Source organism: Tenrec ecaudatus, chromosome 12 (assembly GCF_050624435.1).
Source record: "Tenrec ecaudatus isolate mTenEca1 chromosome 12, mTenEca1.hap1, whole genome shotgun sequence".
NCBI lineage: Eukaryota > Metazoa > Chordata > Mammalia > Afrosoricida > Tenrecidae > Tenrec > Tenrec ecaudatus.
The window spans coordinates 24,580,566-24,596,669 of record NC_134541.1 but is presented as its reverse complement, the minus strand read 5'-3'; the positions used below and the strand labels follow the sequence as shown (position 1 = coordinate 24,596,669).

Sequence of the window (16,104 nt, the reverse complement as noted above, 5' to 3'; positions counted from 1 at the left end):
CAGGGGTTGTGTGTGTGTGTGTGTGTGTGAAGGTATACTCAGCAAAGGCCACACCAATCCAACAATTTCGATACCGTAATGTGCACTTCAGCCATTTTCCTCCACGCCCTTTTCTGACCTGTTTCACCATCAGAGACAGACACACAATCTACTTGTCAACGGCGTCTCTGGAGTTGCTGCTACCAATTTGGTTGCCTATAGATGATCCTCTAAGATAACACAAGGCTCAGGCAGATACTCTTTTGTAAAAAATCATTTTATTGGGAGCTCTTATGGTTCTCATAACATTCCATAGATAAATTGTATCAAGCATATTTATACATGTTGCCCTCATCATTTTAAAAACATTTTCTACCTGAGCCTTTGGTGTAAGCTCCTCTCCCACCCACCTCGTGAATCCTTGATCAATTATAGTGATTATTTCATATCGCACACTGTCCGTGGTCTCCCTTCATCCACATTTCTGTTATTCGTCCTGTGCAGATACTCTTTTCTAAGTAAGCTAAACTACTGTTTGATTTAAAGTTGGCTGTCAGGAGACATTTCAAGTTCTGGTTCAAGGTTTGAAGATTTCCGCAATCGTTTCTAGGGGATGCGGTCTTCCAGACCCAATGGCTCTCAAGAGTCTGGAACTGGAAGCTCTGTTTCACATCTCTCCCCACCTCTCCCTTTGGACCCTCTGATCAGGAACCTTCTCTGGATCCAGTGAGCCAGTGCTCAGTCATGGGACCTGGGCACCATCCACGTCTTCCTCTCTTGGCTGAGGCAGTTGTGCTTGAAGGCAATTGGCCACATGCCATTTCCGCCTCCAGTTCCAGGGGTTAACTTGGGGTCCCTACAGGGTCACAGGCGAAAGCTCTGGGGTTGTACCCAGAATTTTGTGACATCAGCCCCAGTAGGAAATGAGGTGAGCACCATCTTGGGAGAGATGGGGGGACACACTATACTTCTGGGGGGCGAGCGGAAGCGTAAGGGCCTGTTTCTAGCCAGTAGAGCCCAGACTTCATGGTCCTGAGCGAGGTCAGAACTCCCCCAGACTAAGCACTCTTCTTCTGGCCCAGGTCCACACTGAGGCCCTTGATGGCTAATTGACACAGATGGTCTGCTGTGCCACTCAGACCTGGCTGGACACCTGTCACTGCCCCTGCAGGTGAGAACCTGGAAGGAAAACCGGGGTCCTCTGCGAACTTGAGGTGGGCCCTACCTCCAGTATGCTCCACGCCAACTCCTTTGAGATGTTTACCACTGGGGCTTTCCAAGGTTACGGGAGGAGGCACCTCGGCACGCATCTGGTAGGAAGCATCCTTCATTCCGGGGACCAGTCAGCATGCGTATGCATGTGTGAGTGCATGTGTGCGCGTGTGTAGGGGAGCTGTGCACCTACATGTATATCTCCTGCGTCTGAAATCCTCCAGCGAGGAAAAGCACCAGTGTTTAGTCTGCCCTTCCTATCAGAATGGTAGCTCGAGCTGACCCTCTGGCCGCTGAAGAGCCTGCCTCTTGGAGGGCCTGTCAGCAGGCCGCCATCACACTAGCACTGCTTGGCCATGTCTGATGAGTGCAGGGGCCCCGGTCGGGAATGAGGTGACGAAAACACCCACAGAGCTTGGTGCCGCCCCCTCCCCTCTAAAAGCAAATCAGATCTGGCCATGTCTCCTGTTGGAGGATTCTGGACACAGGACACATGGGGGGTGGGGTGGGGGTGGGGCGGGAGGAGCCCATGAAATGACACCTCCACCCATCACAGGGGGTGCAACCAGTAAACCCAGGCCATGGGAAATATGTGTGTGTGTGAGAGAGAATATAAATGACCTCATTTTTTCCATACTAAAGGGAAAAAAAAGAGGTGGCAGGGGGAACCACAAATTTAAAAATGTATTAAGGGACACACATCTTATTGGACTGATTTGAACACACCGGGGAAATCTCAACACTGATTATTTGATGATATTAAAGGATCATTGCTAATTGTTTTAGGTGCACTAAAGGGATTGTGGTTGTATGTTAAAAAATTTTTTTTTTGCACTTAACATCTGCTCTAAAATCATGCAAGGGATGGGTGAGCGGGGCGTGAGGGGGTGCGTGGTGCCAGCCAGCCTGCGTGATAAAGGAACTCTCGCCCAGCAGGTGGCAGGGATGGGAGCCCAGAGGGCTTCTAGCCTGTTCTGCTCTTTGGACTTTTGCCTCACGGTTCTGTATTATCTATTTCAGAACTCATAAAAACACAATAAAGCCACCCATTTACACCACACACTCCGAGTAAGCTCTTGATGATTCTCCCATCCAAGAAATGCCTTTATTTAATTCCCACCCCCCAAAACAAACAACTAGGCAGTTACAATGAGCCCACTTCATTATTTGGGGAGCAGAGGTGTATGTGGGGGGGACCCACTGTGTGTTTGTAGTGACAGGGCAGTGTTCCTCACCTTCAGAGCTGTGATCCTCAGATGGGGTCCAAGGGAGCTGACAGCCACTGTCCTTAAGCTGGGAGGTGGGGCGTGGGTGAGCACTGGATGTGTGGGTGCCCGTGAGATGGTCAGCTCAGGAGCTGAGCTGCCTGACTGTGCAACTTGAAGACACAAGGTGTGAAATGGAAATAACAGGCCAGCACTTTCTTTCAACCCGATTTCTAAGCAGTTGTGTGATAGGTCAATTTAGAAATCAATGGCTGTCTGATCCCCCTTTGCAGTCGGCAGAGGTGGGGTCAGCCTGACCCCAGAGGAGTCCCTTGGGCAGAGGCATCATGGCAGCTCCTGGAGCAGGTGCAGCACATTGGCGGTGTATGGGCTCTGCTGGCCTGGCGCCCCCGGCAGCCGCACAGGGCAGAGGCTGGGGTGGGGAGGTGTGAGCAGCTCCGGGCAGTGATGCTCACTCAGTACCAGCCAGGTGGAGTCCGGGTCTACCTTCATCAGATGGAGGAACACGCTACAGAGAAACAAATGGAGAAGCGGAAAGGAGTGAGGGGGAGGAGGGCGTGAGGGAGGGCTAGCTTCCCCCAGAGAGGATGTCCTGGGCTGCTGGAAGACACGGCTCATCGTAACAAAGGGCTTCTGGGAGAACTGAGCCACTGAAGGGTCCAGGGCGGGGTGTTAGGCCTGTTCCGACACCAGGCAAAGAGAGAGGTAAACAGTTTCATATCCATTGACACAGAGAAGAAAAGTAATTAGTCTGAGCTTAGCGATATTGACATCAAACAAGCTCTTGGCAAAGAGACAGGCTGATTTCTGGGTGTGAGCCATTTTCGAAAAGAAGAAAATTGTCAAGGTCGGCTCTTCCTGACAGGCCCGGGCAGCGCAGGGTTGCACCCACCTGAGCACAGGTGCCGACCGGGCCTGCCTGGGACCAGGGGCAAGTCTCCCAGCGTCGGAACCTCTAGCCCCTGCCTCTGGGTCCTCTGGCCGCTGACCTCTAGTTCCCTCATTTAGTCTGGACATGTGGACACAGCCCTGCTCCAAGGGATCAGGTAGGGGTCAGATGTGAGGGAACTGGCAGCCCCTGGCAGCTGGGAGAAGACCGATTCCTGCCCCCGGGGCCTCTGGAAGGGCCACAGAGCTGATAGGGCCCCGGTCGCCACGTCTCCATCATGAGTGAGAGTCTTCACCTTTGCTTGAACGTTGGGGTCAACCTTGTTTTCTCCTCATATCCTGTGTCTGAATGATCAAGCCACATGCTCAAGGCCACTGTCTTGGGCAGCCCAGCTGCTAATGCCCTATACCTCCCTGAGAGGCCCACCACTTGGCATCCTCCCTGTGGGCTAGTCCCTCTCCGCACCCTGCATCCCACACATCTCCTCGGGGAGGCTGCCTTCTGACCACTACACTGAGGTCAACCCATGACCACAAGTCCGTGCTGACAGCGGCCCTATGGGGCCGAGTAGAACTGCCCCTGTGGGTTTCCAAGCTGTGAATCTTCATGGATGCAGACTGCCACCCCTTTCCACCCAGGAGAGCCCTATGGGCCTTTTGATGAGGGGCCGAGTGCTCTGCTCCTGAGTGCCTGGGGGAGCGGCCTGTGTCTCTCTCTCTCAGGGCACCGTTCCCAGCAGATCTAGCTAGATTCCTTGTCTACCGACGGCCCCTCCCCGGAGCATGAGCGCCTGGCGGGTGGAGCAGGTGAGTGATGGACCCAGAGAGGCGCAGTGCGTGGGAAGTACTCAGTCCGGGCTGGCTGCTTGTACAGCCTGTTTCCCATGAGGACGCAGTGACTTTGCTCCACGCTGATGGCGCCCCTCCCTGACATAAAAGGATCAGAGGGAGCCACCTGCACCCGCCCACTGGACTCATGTGAGCCCCGGCACTGCCTGATACGAGGCTGAAGGATAGGGCTCACCACCTCTGGCTTCCATTCCTGCGGCTAGACGTGGGTGCTACTCATCCCGGTGTGGCTGCGGGCTGAAATGTGTGATCCCTGCTCACTGATGGCCTTTAAAGTATCCAAGGGCGTGCAAGGCACCCTGCTGGTGTAGTGGCTACAGTCTGGCTGTGATCCACAAGGTCAAATCCAACTGCTGGGGGGCAGGGGGTGGGGGAGGAGAAAGATGGGGCTTTTACTCCTGTAAAGAGTTACTGTCTGGGGAACTCACAGGGCACATCTACCCTGCCCTACAGGGTCACTATGGGTCGGCATCGATACGATGGCCGTTTGTCTGGATGGACCATGCTTCATTCTTAACAGTTTTTCCTAGGGGCCTTGCCCACATTATTGGGCTGCAAGTACGGACTTAAATCCATGCTAAAAGGAAAAATACATTAAGCTCCCCCACCCCCCCCACCCCCCGTTAATCTGAAACACCTGTGCTCTCTGGGATGTGTGTGTGTCACACTTTACCTCTGTGAGCACACTTTCCGCTTTTCTCTGTGTGTTTAATAGGCATATGCTAAAGAGGCAGGCAGTGGGGCACGTTGAAAAATGTTCTGGCCTGTTTTTCGCCTAAACAATTTAAGTTTCCTTTGCTTGGGATAATCTAGTGTTTATAACCTCAGCGGTGGCTGCTGCAGAAGTGATTAGAATATTCTAATTCATCCTTTCCACTTCACCGCAGCAAGGAGATGCGGCCTGCGTGGGAGACGATTTTTGTTTAAAAACAAAAATATCTTTGATAATTAGAGTGGCAAGGGAAATTAGGGGAAAAACGCGCCCAACACGGGAAGCAGCTCTCTGTTTACACGTGACACCGCTGACAGTTTCCCTGGTGCCAAAGTCGGCTAGACCGCAAACGGTTTCATTCGATGCCCTCCAGAATGCCAACCATTTTTCACGCTATGGCACCGCGTACTCATGGCTTCCAGGCAATTCTGAATCTGGGTAACGCCCGGCTGGCTTGTGTCATGCACGGCCCAGTTCAGCTGGAGCTCTGCTCGGCTCCCAGCGCCGGCAGTGCTCCTTCAGAACCCCTTGTTAACTAGCTGGTGGGGTGAAGAGAAGCCCACTCTGCCCTTGGACTTCCCTTGGTAAGACGCTGCCACGGAGAAACAACGGTTAAGAACCTGCGTGCGAAGCTCGCCTCCTTTCAGCAAGGATTATCTGGGAGGCTCATTTCTTAGCCCAGAAATGGGTGGCTTCCTCCGGGGGCAGCGGCCAGTGCACACTATGTCTCCTGTCTGAGAGGCTTGGAGCAAATGACGGTGTCCCCCCTCCCTGGGCAGGCCTCCCCATTCTTTGGAGGAAGTCCAACAGTGTGCCAGCCTCCTCACAGGCTCTCCCCGAGGCTCTTGGGAGATGAGGTGCAGGAAATACACACACACCCCCTCCAGCTGTCTAATGGACACACCGTTCTTTTCAGGGTGTGTGTGCGCGTGTAAGGACTGATGATTACTACCAGCCCAGCAGCACTGCCACCGTGGAAAACCCTCAGACACTCCTGACAGGGGCACTGTGTTTGTCTTCCTCGCTCATTATTCCCTCCATACTGACTTGGCAGGGGTCCCGAGTCTCAGCCAATGGGGCTCTGATTCCACTCATTATTTACAGGAGGGGGCGCGTGCAATGTCCCTTGCCCTCCACATGCCTGAGGTGGGGAGCAAAGCAGTGCCATGCAACCAGATGGCTGGCAGGCGGGGCTGTGCGCCAGCTTGGGGAGCCTCCTGTGACCCGCTGAACTTCAAACGCCTGAAGATTCGGAACCTGGAGCCGTATTCGTTGGGCACCTAGGAGCTGGGCCTGAGGCCCGAGAGGGTTTGCCTGCTCAGTGGCCCTGTTTGCTCCAAAGCCAAAGGCCAGCTGGCTGTGTGGCCCATGCTCGAGAGAGAAGGGCCCAAGACGGGCAGGAAAATCCTGGCTGTTTTGCAGATTCGAAGGCCAAAGACAAAGGCAGGACCCCTACTTGGAAGAGACTGGGACAATGGTCTGGGAAGTGTTCCTGGACATCTTGACTTGAGACACGGCAGGGCCAGCTGTTGTACAGGCCCAAGAGGCAGCCCCATGGCTGGTGTTTTTGTTTTCTACAAAGGAAACACTGTAAACAAACCCATCTAGATGTCCGTCACTTAACTCCTAAACAAACAATGCACCCTGCTTCCCCAGGGCCCACCTCAGTGGCCCTTGGGAGCACAGTTATGGAGAGATGATCTGGTCCCCAGAGTGCGGGAGCCACTCAGCCGTGTCTCCTGCTTCCCAGTGTCCTGAGGCGAGTGATTATCTCTCAATAACCTGTAGGGCCGTGTAGCTTAAATGATAACTTGACTTTAAAAAATTTAGAACTCGCCGTTAGGCAGTTTCTAAGCAACCTCTGTTTCCATGGCAAAGAAGTCTGGTGTTTATACTGATTTTTCACTTAAAATGCCGTTTTATTGAATTTCACTTCATGCAGGCGGCCATTTCCCTGCACTGCAGCCCGATCTACAGTTGACGGGTATCAGTAAGGACCTAATAAACTCTAGCGCCAAACCAACAGAAGTGGTTCCTGTCTTTAGGATCAATATTGGGAGCTCTGAGTCACCGTTCTGGGTGGGAGGATGCCTGGGAGATGCAACAAGGGTCACTGGGATGGGCTTGGCCCTCTCTGGGTGGCTTCCCAAACAATTCCTTACACTCACTTCAGCCCATCCGAGCTCCTGTGTTGGTGGCTGGCCTGAGATGATGGATGGGCAGGTCTGGCCTGCAGGCTCCCAGGGCAGCCTGATCACAGAGGCCAAGGGGCAATACAGCAAGATCCGGGGGACTGGGGTGGGGGCTCTTTGTGTGGGGAGGAGCTTCCCAAGGTTGGTAGAGAAGGCAGATCCAACTTGTAGCAGCTGTCCAACACGGGGACTGGATCTTAAATAGCCCCGCCCCCCACAACCGCTGCGATGTGGCAAGCCAAGCCGGACCTTGTCCGTGGAGGACTGGCAGCGCTGTCTAGGGAAGAACTCCAGAAAAGTGCCCGCTGATCCGGGCAGGTGGGCACAGAATCAGGGGCTCCAGCTCTCCTGGGCCACAAGCCCTTTTTCCCTGTTAGTTACTTGCATGGGGGAGTCCATTGCTGCTGGGCTCTCTCTGGATTTATAAAATTCTCTCAGGAACTGTCAGGGCAAGTGCCAGTGGTGGAAAACTTGGGGCTTTGTGATCTGCTTTCGGACTGGTTTGTTTACCTGGGACTTTAAAGAAGTTATTCCGGGGTGGCTCCTTAGGCACAAGACACAGGCCGTCACCAGCTGGCCATGAGCAGGTACAACGTCCTTGGTCATTTTAGCTCCCTTGGTCACTAGTGGTTACACATTGGGCTGCCAGGTCAGCAGTTCAAAACCCCAGCTGCTCTGTCAGAGAAAGACGGAGCTTTTTACTCCTGTAGTGATAGTCTCAGAAACCCACAGAGGCAGGTCCATCCTGTCCTATAGGGTCACCCTGGGCTGGAATCAACTCTGTGGCAGCGAGTTTGGTTTGGTTTTGGTGTTCCGTCTAAGAAGTCCTGATGGCACTGAGGATAGGCACTGGACTGCTAAATACAAGGTTGGCGGTTCAAAGGCACCAGTAACTGTGGGGAAAGACAGACAGGCTTAGGAACCCTGGATAAGGTCGGGATGTGGGGTGGGGTGTGTGTGTGTGTATGTGCGTGTGTTGGTGTTCTGTCAAAGGAGTCTTGTGGTGCAGTAGTTAGAGCATCCAGAGGTCGGTGGTTTGGACGCACTAGCTGCTCCACAAAAGAACGATGAGGTAGTCTGCTTCCGTAGAGATGGACGGAAAGCTGAGGAAACCTGCAGGGCGTAAGCCCTGGGCAGCGGTGGGAGGCGGCAAGCTCGCTCTGGTGGAACAGCCTCCCGCTCTTCTCTCTCCCTGCCAGTGCTCCTCCCGGGACACCGCACATGCCGGTGCTACAAATGAGCCCGTGTTTCCGCTGAAACAAATGGATGCTCGGGGTGTCGGTGTGTCCTAGCCAGCAGGCAGTGGGGCGATGCTGCTCTATTCGGTAATTTACTCTAATGGGCCTCGGTTCATTGGTTAACCAGTATTTCAGGCCTGTCCTTTCTTGCTATTCAATTTAGCTATCTTCCCTTGCACGGAGGTCGTTTTTTTGTTTCTAAATGTTGGAAATGGAGGATTATGACTTGGAGCAACGATTTACTCTCCAAATAAATACTACCAATTACCTTTGCAGCGCTACAGACTCGTTACACTTGGCTCTGCTTACCGGTTCAGGGCCATCCATCTATCGATCTAACGCCGACTTGCATCCTCACCCATATTGAGGATATTTAAATGCAACGGGATTGAAAACCATAAACGCCAGTGGAGGCGGGTGATGTTAATGGTACCCCTAAAGTACTATGAGACAAAGCATTGTAAGTGCACTGCAGTGACTCCGTGGCTTTGGGCATCTTTAAAAAGATATGGCACTGAGAGGCCCAATCTGTTGCAGACGATTCAAAAATAAACTAGGACCTACCAGGATTTAAATCTTGACGGGGCGGGGTTTGCAAGCAGTCCCTTCCATCTGGCCAGATTCCTCTACCTCCAGGCAGGCCTGGATCTCAGGATGTTGTTGCCTGGAGGACTTCAAAGTGCCCCTCAGGGCAAGAGCACCCCAAGGGTCACCAGTGGCCTGGCTGGCTGCACTCCCAGGTCACCTGCAATGCCACCTGACCGTCCCTGGAAGGTATGTTCCCTGGAAGATATCCTCCTAGCAACTTACCCACCCCCCACTGCAGACCTGGTTTCCTGCACGCTGGGTTCTGGCATGCAGCCAGCAGCCTCCGCTCCAGGACGTCTATCTGCATTCACTGCAAGGAGCTGAGCTACGAGTCACAGCAAGACCCAGTGTCCCTTTAGGATGACCCACGGAGAGCTCACCGTAGGGTTCAGTAATCATGGAAAGCTGGGCTTCTCTCCCTCTCTGTCTTTAAAATCAGATTGCACTTCCGTCTTTGCTGTGCCATGAGGAGGAAGCCCAGGGCCGAGTGCCCGGCTCACCTCTCGCTCAGGTGCAGAGCACGAAGCCTGCCATTTATGCGTAACCTCAACCCGTTTCGTTTGGTTTTGCTCTTATTCTTTCTCCCTTGCTGTCTACTTGGCCGCACATACTTTATATGGTGCCCAAGTCTCTTTCTGGGAAATGAGAGGAAGTTTAAATAAGGCTGATGACTGCTATTTATTAGCTTAAATAAAAAAGCAAGGCCTGGTGGCGCCACGGTGCGGTGAGAGGCTGTTCTCCCTGCTGGTGGTCTCGAAAGCCTGGGGACGTGCTTCTGTATAGCTGACAGGGCACAACGCCCACTGGGGCAGCTTCGTGCAAGGATTGACTCAATGACACGCAGCAGCCTCTACTTTTGACGGTGGGCTGGTGCTCTGTGCCAGACACGACATACGTGACATCACAGAGCCCCTGCAGTAGTGTTCTTAGGTAGGCTGTTCCAGTCTAGATGAGAAAACCGAGGCGCTGAGAGGTTAATCAACCCGCCCACGGTTGCACTGCTATTGAGGGGGAACTTGGGGCCAAGTTTAACTTCACCTTCATCTTTGAAATCTTTCACCTCTGGCTCATAATAGATACTCGATAAAACTCTCTTAAAGACAGACATCAGTAATAGGACCACAGAAGATGTTTCCTTGGTTACTTTGCTGGGGACCGAGATCACGGTGTTCATTCCAGCCTGCTCGGTGTTTGGGACAGACCCGGACTCGGCAGAAGTAATGAGATGGCCCCCCTGGCGTCTGCCGAGCCTTTCACGAGCTCCAGCCCCTTCTGTGCAGACGGGAGCCACAGCTCGAGTGTCCCCGCACCCACGCTCTGGGGGTGAAACAGTCCCCTTTGGCAGGCGATCAGTCCTGTGACCAGACCGAGGAAGTTGGAAGCACATTGGGTGGCATCCATGTACGTGGCGCAGGGGTCCCCGCCCTCAGATCTGAAAGGCAGCGCAGCGCACGCTGTTTGTAAGCAGCAGGGCAGATGCCTCTTATCTGAACCATGAAGCCCTGCCTACACATGCATAGCAAATAGCTTCCAGCTGGAGCACATGGTTAGAACAATGGGCCTTGGAAAGAAAAGCGGCAAAGCCTGTGGAAAGATGGCTAAGAGGAGAGCTAACTACTTGGGTCTGGATTTGTCAACTATTAATCAAATATCAAGAGGAGCAAGGCTAGGCCTGCTCTCATTCCCTTGCCGGTGCTGTCCTTGGGGACAGAGCCCTGCAGCTCAGGGCCACACTGCCCAAGGAGATGAGGGTCCATTTCAAGCTCAGGGGAGCTATCCAGATCCACTCAGAGACAAGAGGCCCACGTGTATGTGTGAGAGAGGAGCTGGGCTGCCTACAGGGCTGAAACAGCGGCGCTGGGGCTGGTCTGTGTGCGGCTCGGTTTGAAGGCGCCACTGGCTCTTTGAGGGGCTTGGATCTCACTGCTCAGGCGGGCGCAGGGAAGTCAGTCAGTGCTGGAGCCTTCAAAGTTGGTTCCCATGACTCAGCTGACCGGGCTGGGGAGGCACAATTACGGTGAGAAAGGAAGAAAGAGCCTTTTGTGTGAAGAGCTGTTCAGTGCAGTAGAGCGGACAAAGCAGGCTGATGGTAGGAAATCGGATTCTATGTACACAGCAGCTGCGCAGTTCAAGTATACAGACAGCTGACCGGCGACCTGTCTTGGGGACTGGGGCACCAGCTTCCTGCTCTGTCGACAATCCGCCTATCATTTACAGTAGGCATGGGTTTGAACTGCCAGACCCTCTCACACTCGAAGGCTTTTTCCCTGCTGCTATTGTGGTGAGTGCAGATGTTGTGAGTATACAAAAGTGCACACCTACACACAGGTGTACACACACACACACACACACACACACACACACACACAATGGACCCTTGGAACACAGCGCCGTGCAGGCCAGGGCCTCCCGTCTTGTTCCCACTACAGTGGTACTCCTCTGATCCCAAGGATGAGTGGTGACCACGTGGGCTCCTACACCTCTAACTCGCCCCCTCCCACCACTGCCCCGTGAGGGCTTGTCACCACCAGCCCAGTTAACAGAGGGAAGAAATGAGGGGCAAAGGAGCCTTGATTTTTGCCCCTGGGTCACATAGCTAGTAAGTCCTGAACCCTGGTTTATCCAACTCCAGGACGGGCACCTCTTGCCCTCACACATAGGCAGAGGAAGCTACTCTGCCCCCCGTGTGTAGTCCTGCACGCAAAACAAGGACTACAGCAGTAACAGCATCGAGTACCTGGACAGCCAGAAGGTGTACCAGCTGGGCTCTGGGGTTGGCAGGTGCGGGGAGGCCTGGGCCGGGGTAGGGATCAACAGCCCACAAGCCTGGTTCCTCTACAGTGAGACTTGTTGGGCCTTGTCTTTCTAAAATAAGAATTACCTTGTTGTTTTGCTTCTCGTGCTGTGCTCAGGGTGGAAAGGCTGGCTGGAGATGTAAGACCTGACTGCCAGAGACGGAGAGCAAGGCCCTGTGAAGACACGGGCCTGGGGAGGTGGTTCTAGCCCGCGGAGTTTAACTAGGCTGGGTGTGCACTGGCGTGGAGGGAAAACACAGAGACGTGGTGGTGAGGTGGGTCCTCCTATCTAAAATGCCTCTCATGTTGGGGAGTTAGAGCCCCATGACCAGAGAGGTCCTGAGGGGCCCGAAGCATGCTGGGAGAGGCCTCCGAGGTTTCCAGGGCCACCTGGGAATGCCAGCCTGCTAAGCTGGTACTTGCAATGGGTTGAGACGGGGGCCTGACTGGTAGGGCCTGCTAGTCTGGAGCCCCATGTGTACCCTCAGGGGCAGGGCCCTTACCCATAGTGCTTCCACACCTCAAAGACAATTTTCTCCTTTGCTGTCTGTTAAGTTCTTTCACCGACAATGCTCTGGGGAGACCTGGTATCCTTGCATCACCAGTTCACAGTGACACCTGGTGGTAACTCATAGCAGCAAGGTTATACCCTGAACCCTTCCCTGCCCCCACCCCGCCCAAATTGCAAGATTTATGCTCCCCTCCTTACCAGGCGCATTCGATAGATAAAAGCATTAAACGGGAATGGCAGCTCCGTTCTTAGCATTTACAGCCTCGGTGATACCAACCGCCCCCTGATCAATTTCCATTTTCTGGAGTTTACAGCCTGGATGTAAAAGCCTGCCACAAAGGCTGTATTTAATATGACAAATTTAAAAAGCAAACACAGGCTGGGTTACTGCCTGGAGGCAGGACAAGCCAAGAGGAAGGAGGAGAAAACCCCATTAGGCCTGAAGCTGCCCAGATGCCCACCCCACACTGGGCAGGCCCACAGCTCAGTCCCCAGTCCCTGCAGAAGGCCTCTGGCAGATCACCTGCCTCACAGGTTTCCCTACCAGCCCACTGCCGGAGTGAGGGGTCAATTCAAAAACAAGCTGGCCCCACCAAGGGATCTCCTCAGAGGGCCGGTATCTCAGAGCCCAGAGCAGAGGCTTGATTGGCACACCTCTGACTACACACCCCACCCTCGCCCGGACCTGGCCCCTTTCTCTTCTCCCCAGAGTGCACAGTGGGTGTCGTGCTCTCAGGGGGCGTGGGCTGTCAGGAGTGCATACAGTGGACTCAGAAGGAGTGCCTGCAGGTGTCCAGGGAAGTGGCAAGGGTGGCGGGGCCTGGACTGGGGGCTTGGAGGTAAAGAGGTGTGGACACTGTTAGGAGAGATTCTAGAAGTAGGAAGACTTCACTTCAGGAATGGAAGTGGGAGGAGGAAGGAAGGGGAGCAACCAGGACCACCCACCAGCATCTACAACTACTTCCAGCCCACCTCGCTGCTGCTCCTTCTGCATGCCTCCAAGAGGCTCGCGGAGATACTGCTCCCAGCCCCCCCTCCCCCCCCTCCTTCTTCCATCTAGCCAGTGTAGTAATTCCTGCACCAAGATGCCCATCAGCTGCTGATCAAGGGCAGCACTGATGCATTTCCTGGAAATATGTCTGTGAACAACGTGGATATGAAGCCTGCCCCACACCCCCGGGCTCTGGGTGGGAGCCCACCTGACTCTACCCCAAAGGATGGCACAGGGGCACTGCCCAGTGCCCTGGAGGCCTCCCCTCCCCCAGAGGCACCGTGACCACCAACACCAGAAGGGTCAAGGAGCAATTCCATGTTGAATTGCTTTTGGCATTGATAGAATTAGAAATGAAAAGATAATGAATTGGGAATATTAGCCTGCTGGATAGGTCTGGACTTGCAGGGGACAGGGCAGAGCAGGATGGGGTGGGGACATTTGAATCTTTGCATTTGGGTTGTGTCAGGCTCATTCTTGTGCTGCATGTTAAAGCCCACTCTCCCAGGGCTCCCCTGGGGGAGGCCCCGATGGCATGAGACTATAGGCACAGGAAGCTTGCTGGGGTATGCCATGGTGCTTGAGAACCATGACTGATCCTGGGCTGCGAGGTCTGACTGAGAGGCACAGAAAGAAAAGGGAGCTGGGGAAATCAAGGATAAAAAACTGCAAAAGACAATAAATCCATCCTAAAAGAGATTCTTATCACTCCCTGGGCCAGTGGGAGTGCAGGGCTTACAAGGGAGTGGCAGGCTCCTCATTTTAGTCAGAGTCGCTCATCCCCTTAGAAGACGGGATGGAGCCACAGGAAGGAGCAGGGTGCAGGGTCAGGTCAGGCTGGCTACACATGGCCTCTGAAGAGGGCGGTGTGGAGCACAGGCTGCTCCCAGCAGAGCGGAGGGTTGGAGACAACAGGCCAGCAGGCACTCTGGGGCTTCTGTTGGGGCAAGCTGCGGTGCTCCGCCTATGCAGGGCAGATCCCCATAGGGGGCACGGAGCAAAGCATGCATCTTCCTTGAGATGTTGCACAAGTGCAGGTGTGACCAGGATCTTGGGAGTAAGAGGCGTATAGTTTGGGAGCCAGAAAAGCCCCTTTCTGGCATGAGTCCGGTGGTTCTTAGCTGTCTTTGGGTCCCAGACACATATGAGAATCAGGTTCTCTGTGTAATTTGTCTTGAAAAATGCATAGCTACGCCCATAGATACACCCCCCCCACACACACACACACCTTGCATCTAATTTGCAAGGGCTCCCAGTTGGTCCCTGCCTCCCATCCAGGAAGCTCCGAGGAGTGGAGGTATGCCTGAGCAGTAACTCAATGCTTCCTTTTGCTTTGTAGAGAGGGGCAGGGCCATCCGGCCACCCGCAGACCCAACCCTGCCTGGGCCTGCTCTGCCCCAGCACACCGGTAGGCTGTCGGCCCCTTTGGAATTGTTGCTGACATTGCAGTAGTGGAAAAGGTTACTTGCAAAGAGGAAAGCAGCCAGTCAAAATGCCACCTCTGGAGTTGGCATAGCTAAAGAAATCATCTTAACCTGGCCAAGAGAAGAGAGCACCGAGATGCCTCCACTCTGCTTGCCATTAGCAAATCATCTATAATTTAGAACAAATGCAAAGAGATGTGGGTGATGGAGCAGTCTTACCTCCTGGCAGCCTCTTGTAATTTCACGGGCTGTTTGGCGCTGAGGTAAATCAAGCAGGCACCCGCCACTTTGTTCAGGTCACCCTCACCTGCAGAGAGGAGAACAAAAGAGGCAATGCCTCAGGCACCATCCCAGGCAGGCCGGATGCACTCTGCAGGAGGTCCTGGGCTCTCCATACAGTCACCAGACCACAAAAGCCCAACTACAGACAAGGGCCAGGAGGGGAGGGGGGAGCCAGGCTGAGCAGGGCTGGGAGGGCAGGGGTGAGATTGGCAGGTGGTGTGGGCCCCAGGGGTCTGGTTGGCACCTACCTAGGTCCAGGCTCTGGCAGAGGGGACCCAGGCCCTGCAGGACGGCCAGCTGCAACTTGAAGGCTAGTGTGTGGGAGTAGACGGGGCCAGCTCTGGCACTGACGGGAGCCTGGGTGACTAGCGAGCCGGCTAGCTTTGGCAGAACATCTTTGCAGAACCTGCTCCTTAGAAAGTCACCACACTGACCTCCCAGGGTTCGCAAGACCTGCAAAGACAACCCCCCATCCTGGTGACTGAACATTGCCTGGGCAGCCAGGGAGCGAAAGAATCACTTGCTAATTCAATTTCATCTAGGGCTCTGCTTGGGAAAAAAAAAATAGAATTACTGCTGTTAATTCCTTGCCCATGGTTTGTGATTCTGACAGTTATGAATTTGGAGGTCTCTGCTCCCAAGGCATGGCTGCTTCTATCCATAAATACAGATTACACGGAGAATAATTCAAAAGAATCTTGGGCTGGATGAATATGATTAATACCTTGATCCCCCCCCCTTTGGTGGTGGTGGGGGAAGCTGAAAGCAGTTCACATAGATCATCTCTTGAATCTTCCTAACATCCCCTGAGAAAAGACTTGTGCCGTTACCTGTGGCGAGCTGAATAAACACACACACACTGAGGCAGGCAGCTGCCATACTCAGGCATCCGGGGCCAGGGCCGGGGCAGAGTTTGGACAGGGTCCCCGGGGTCGAGGCCTGCTAGCTTACTTCCTGTTCAACTGCGCAGTCTCTCCGCCACATCACCCTCATTCCATCTTTCCCAACAGGCAGTGTCTCTGCAGGTCTCGTTTTAAACTTCCTCTAGCAGGACATATTGAAATGCTGTGCCCGCTGCAGACTGCGCACACAGGTTCACAGGAATTTCTTTAAAAATTGGTAAGCACGGCATCACCAGTGACCAGAGCATTTGCACTTCTTCCAGCTCCCTCAGCTGGGTGGCGCCAGGCGGTACAGACCTCAGGTGTCAGCCACGC

At 54.0% G+C, this 16,104-nt stretch overlaps 1 protein-coding gene across 1 annotated transcript in view; it reads right to left on the bottom strand.

The window, feature by feature from the left end:
* Positions 1 to 319: 319 nt before the first annotated feature.
* Positions 320 to 16,104, bottom strand: part of TTI1 (TELO2 interacting protein 1) — a 53,014-nt gene continuing 37,229 nt past the window's right edge. Inside the window, exons 6-8 of the mRNA XM_075528765.1 lie at positions 15,136 to 15,340; positions 14,825 to 14,912; positions 320 to 2,925 (exon numbers count right to left, since the gene is read on the bottom strand). Of these exons, the coding sequence (XP_075384880.1) occupies positions 2,742 to 2,925; positions 14,825 to 14,912; positions 15,136 to 15,340 (477 nt within the window). The 3' untranslated portion in view covers positions 320 to 2,741. The remainder of the gene's footprint in view (positions 2,926 to 14,824; positions 14,913 to 15,135; positions 15,341 to 16,104) is intronic.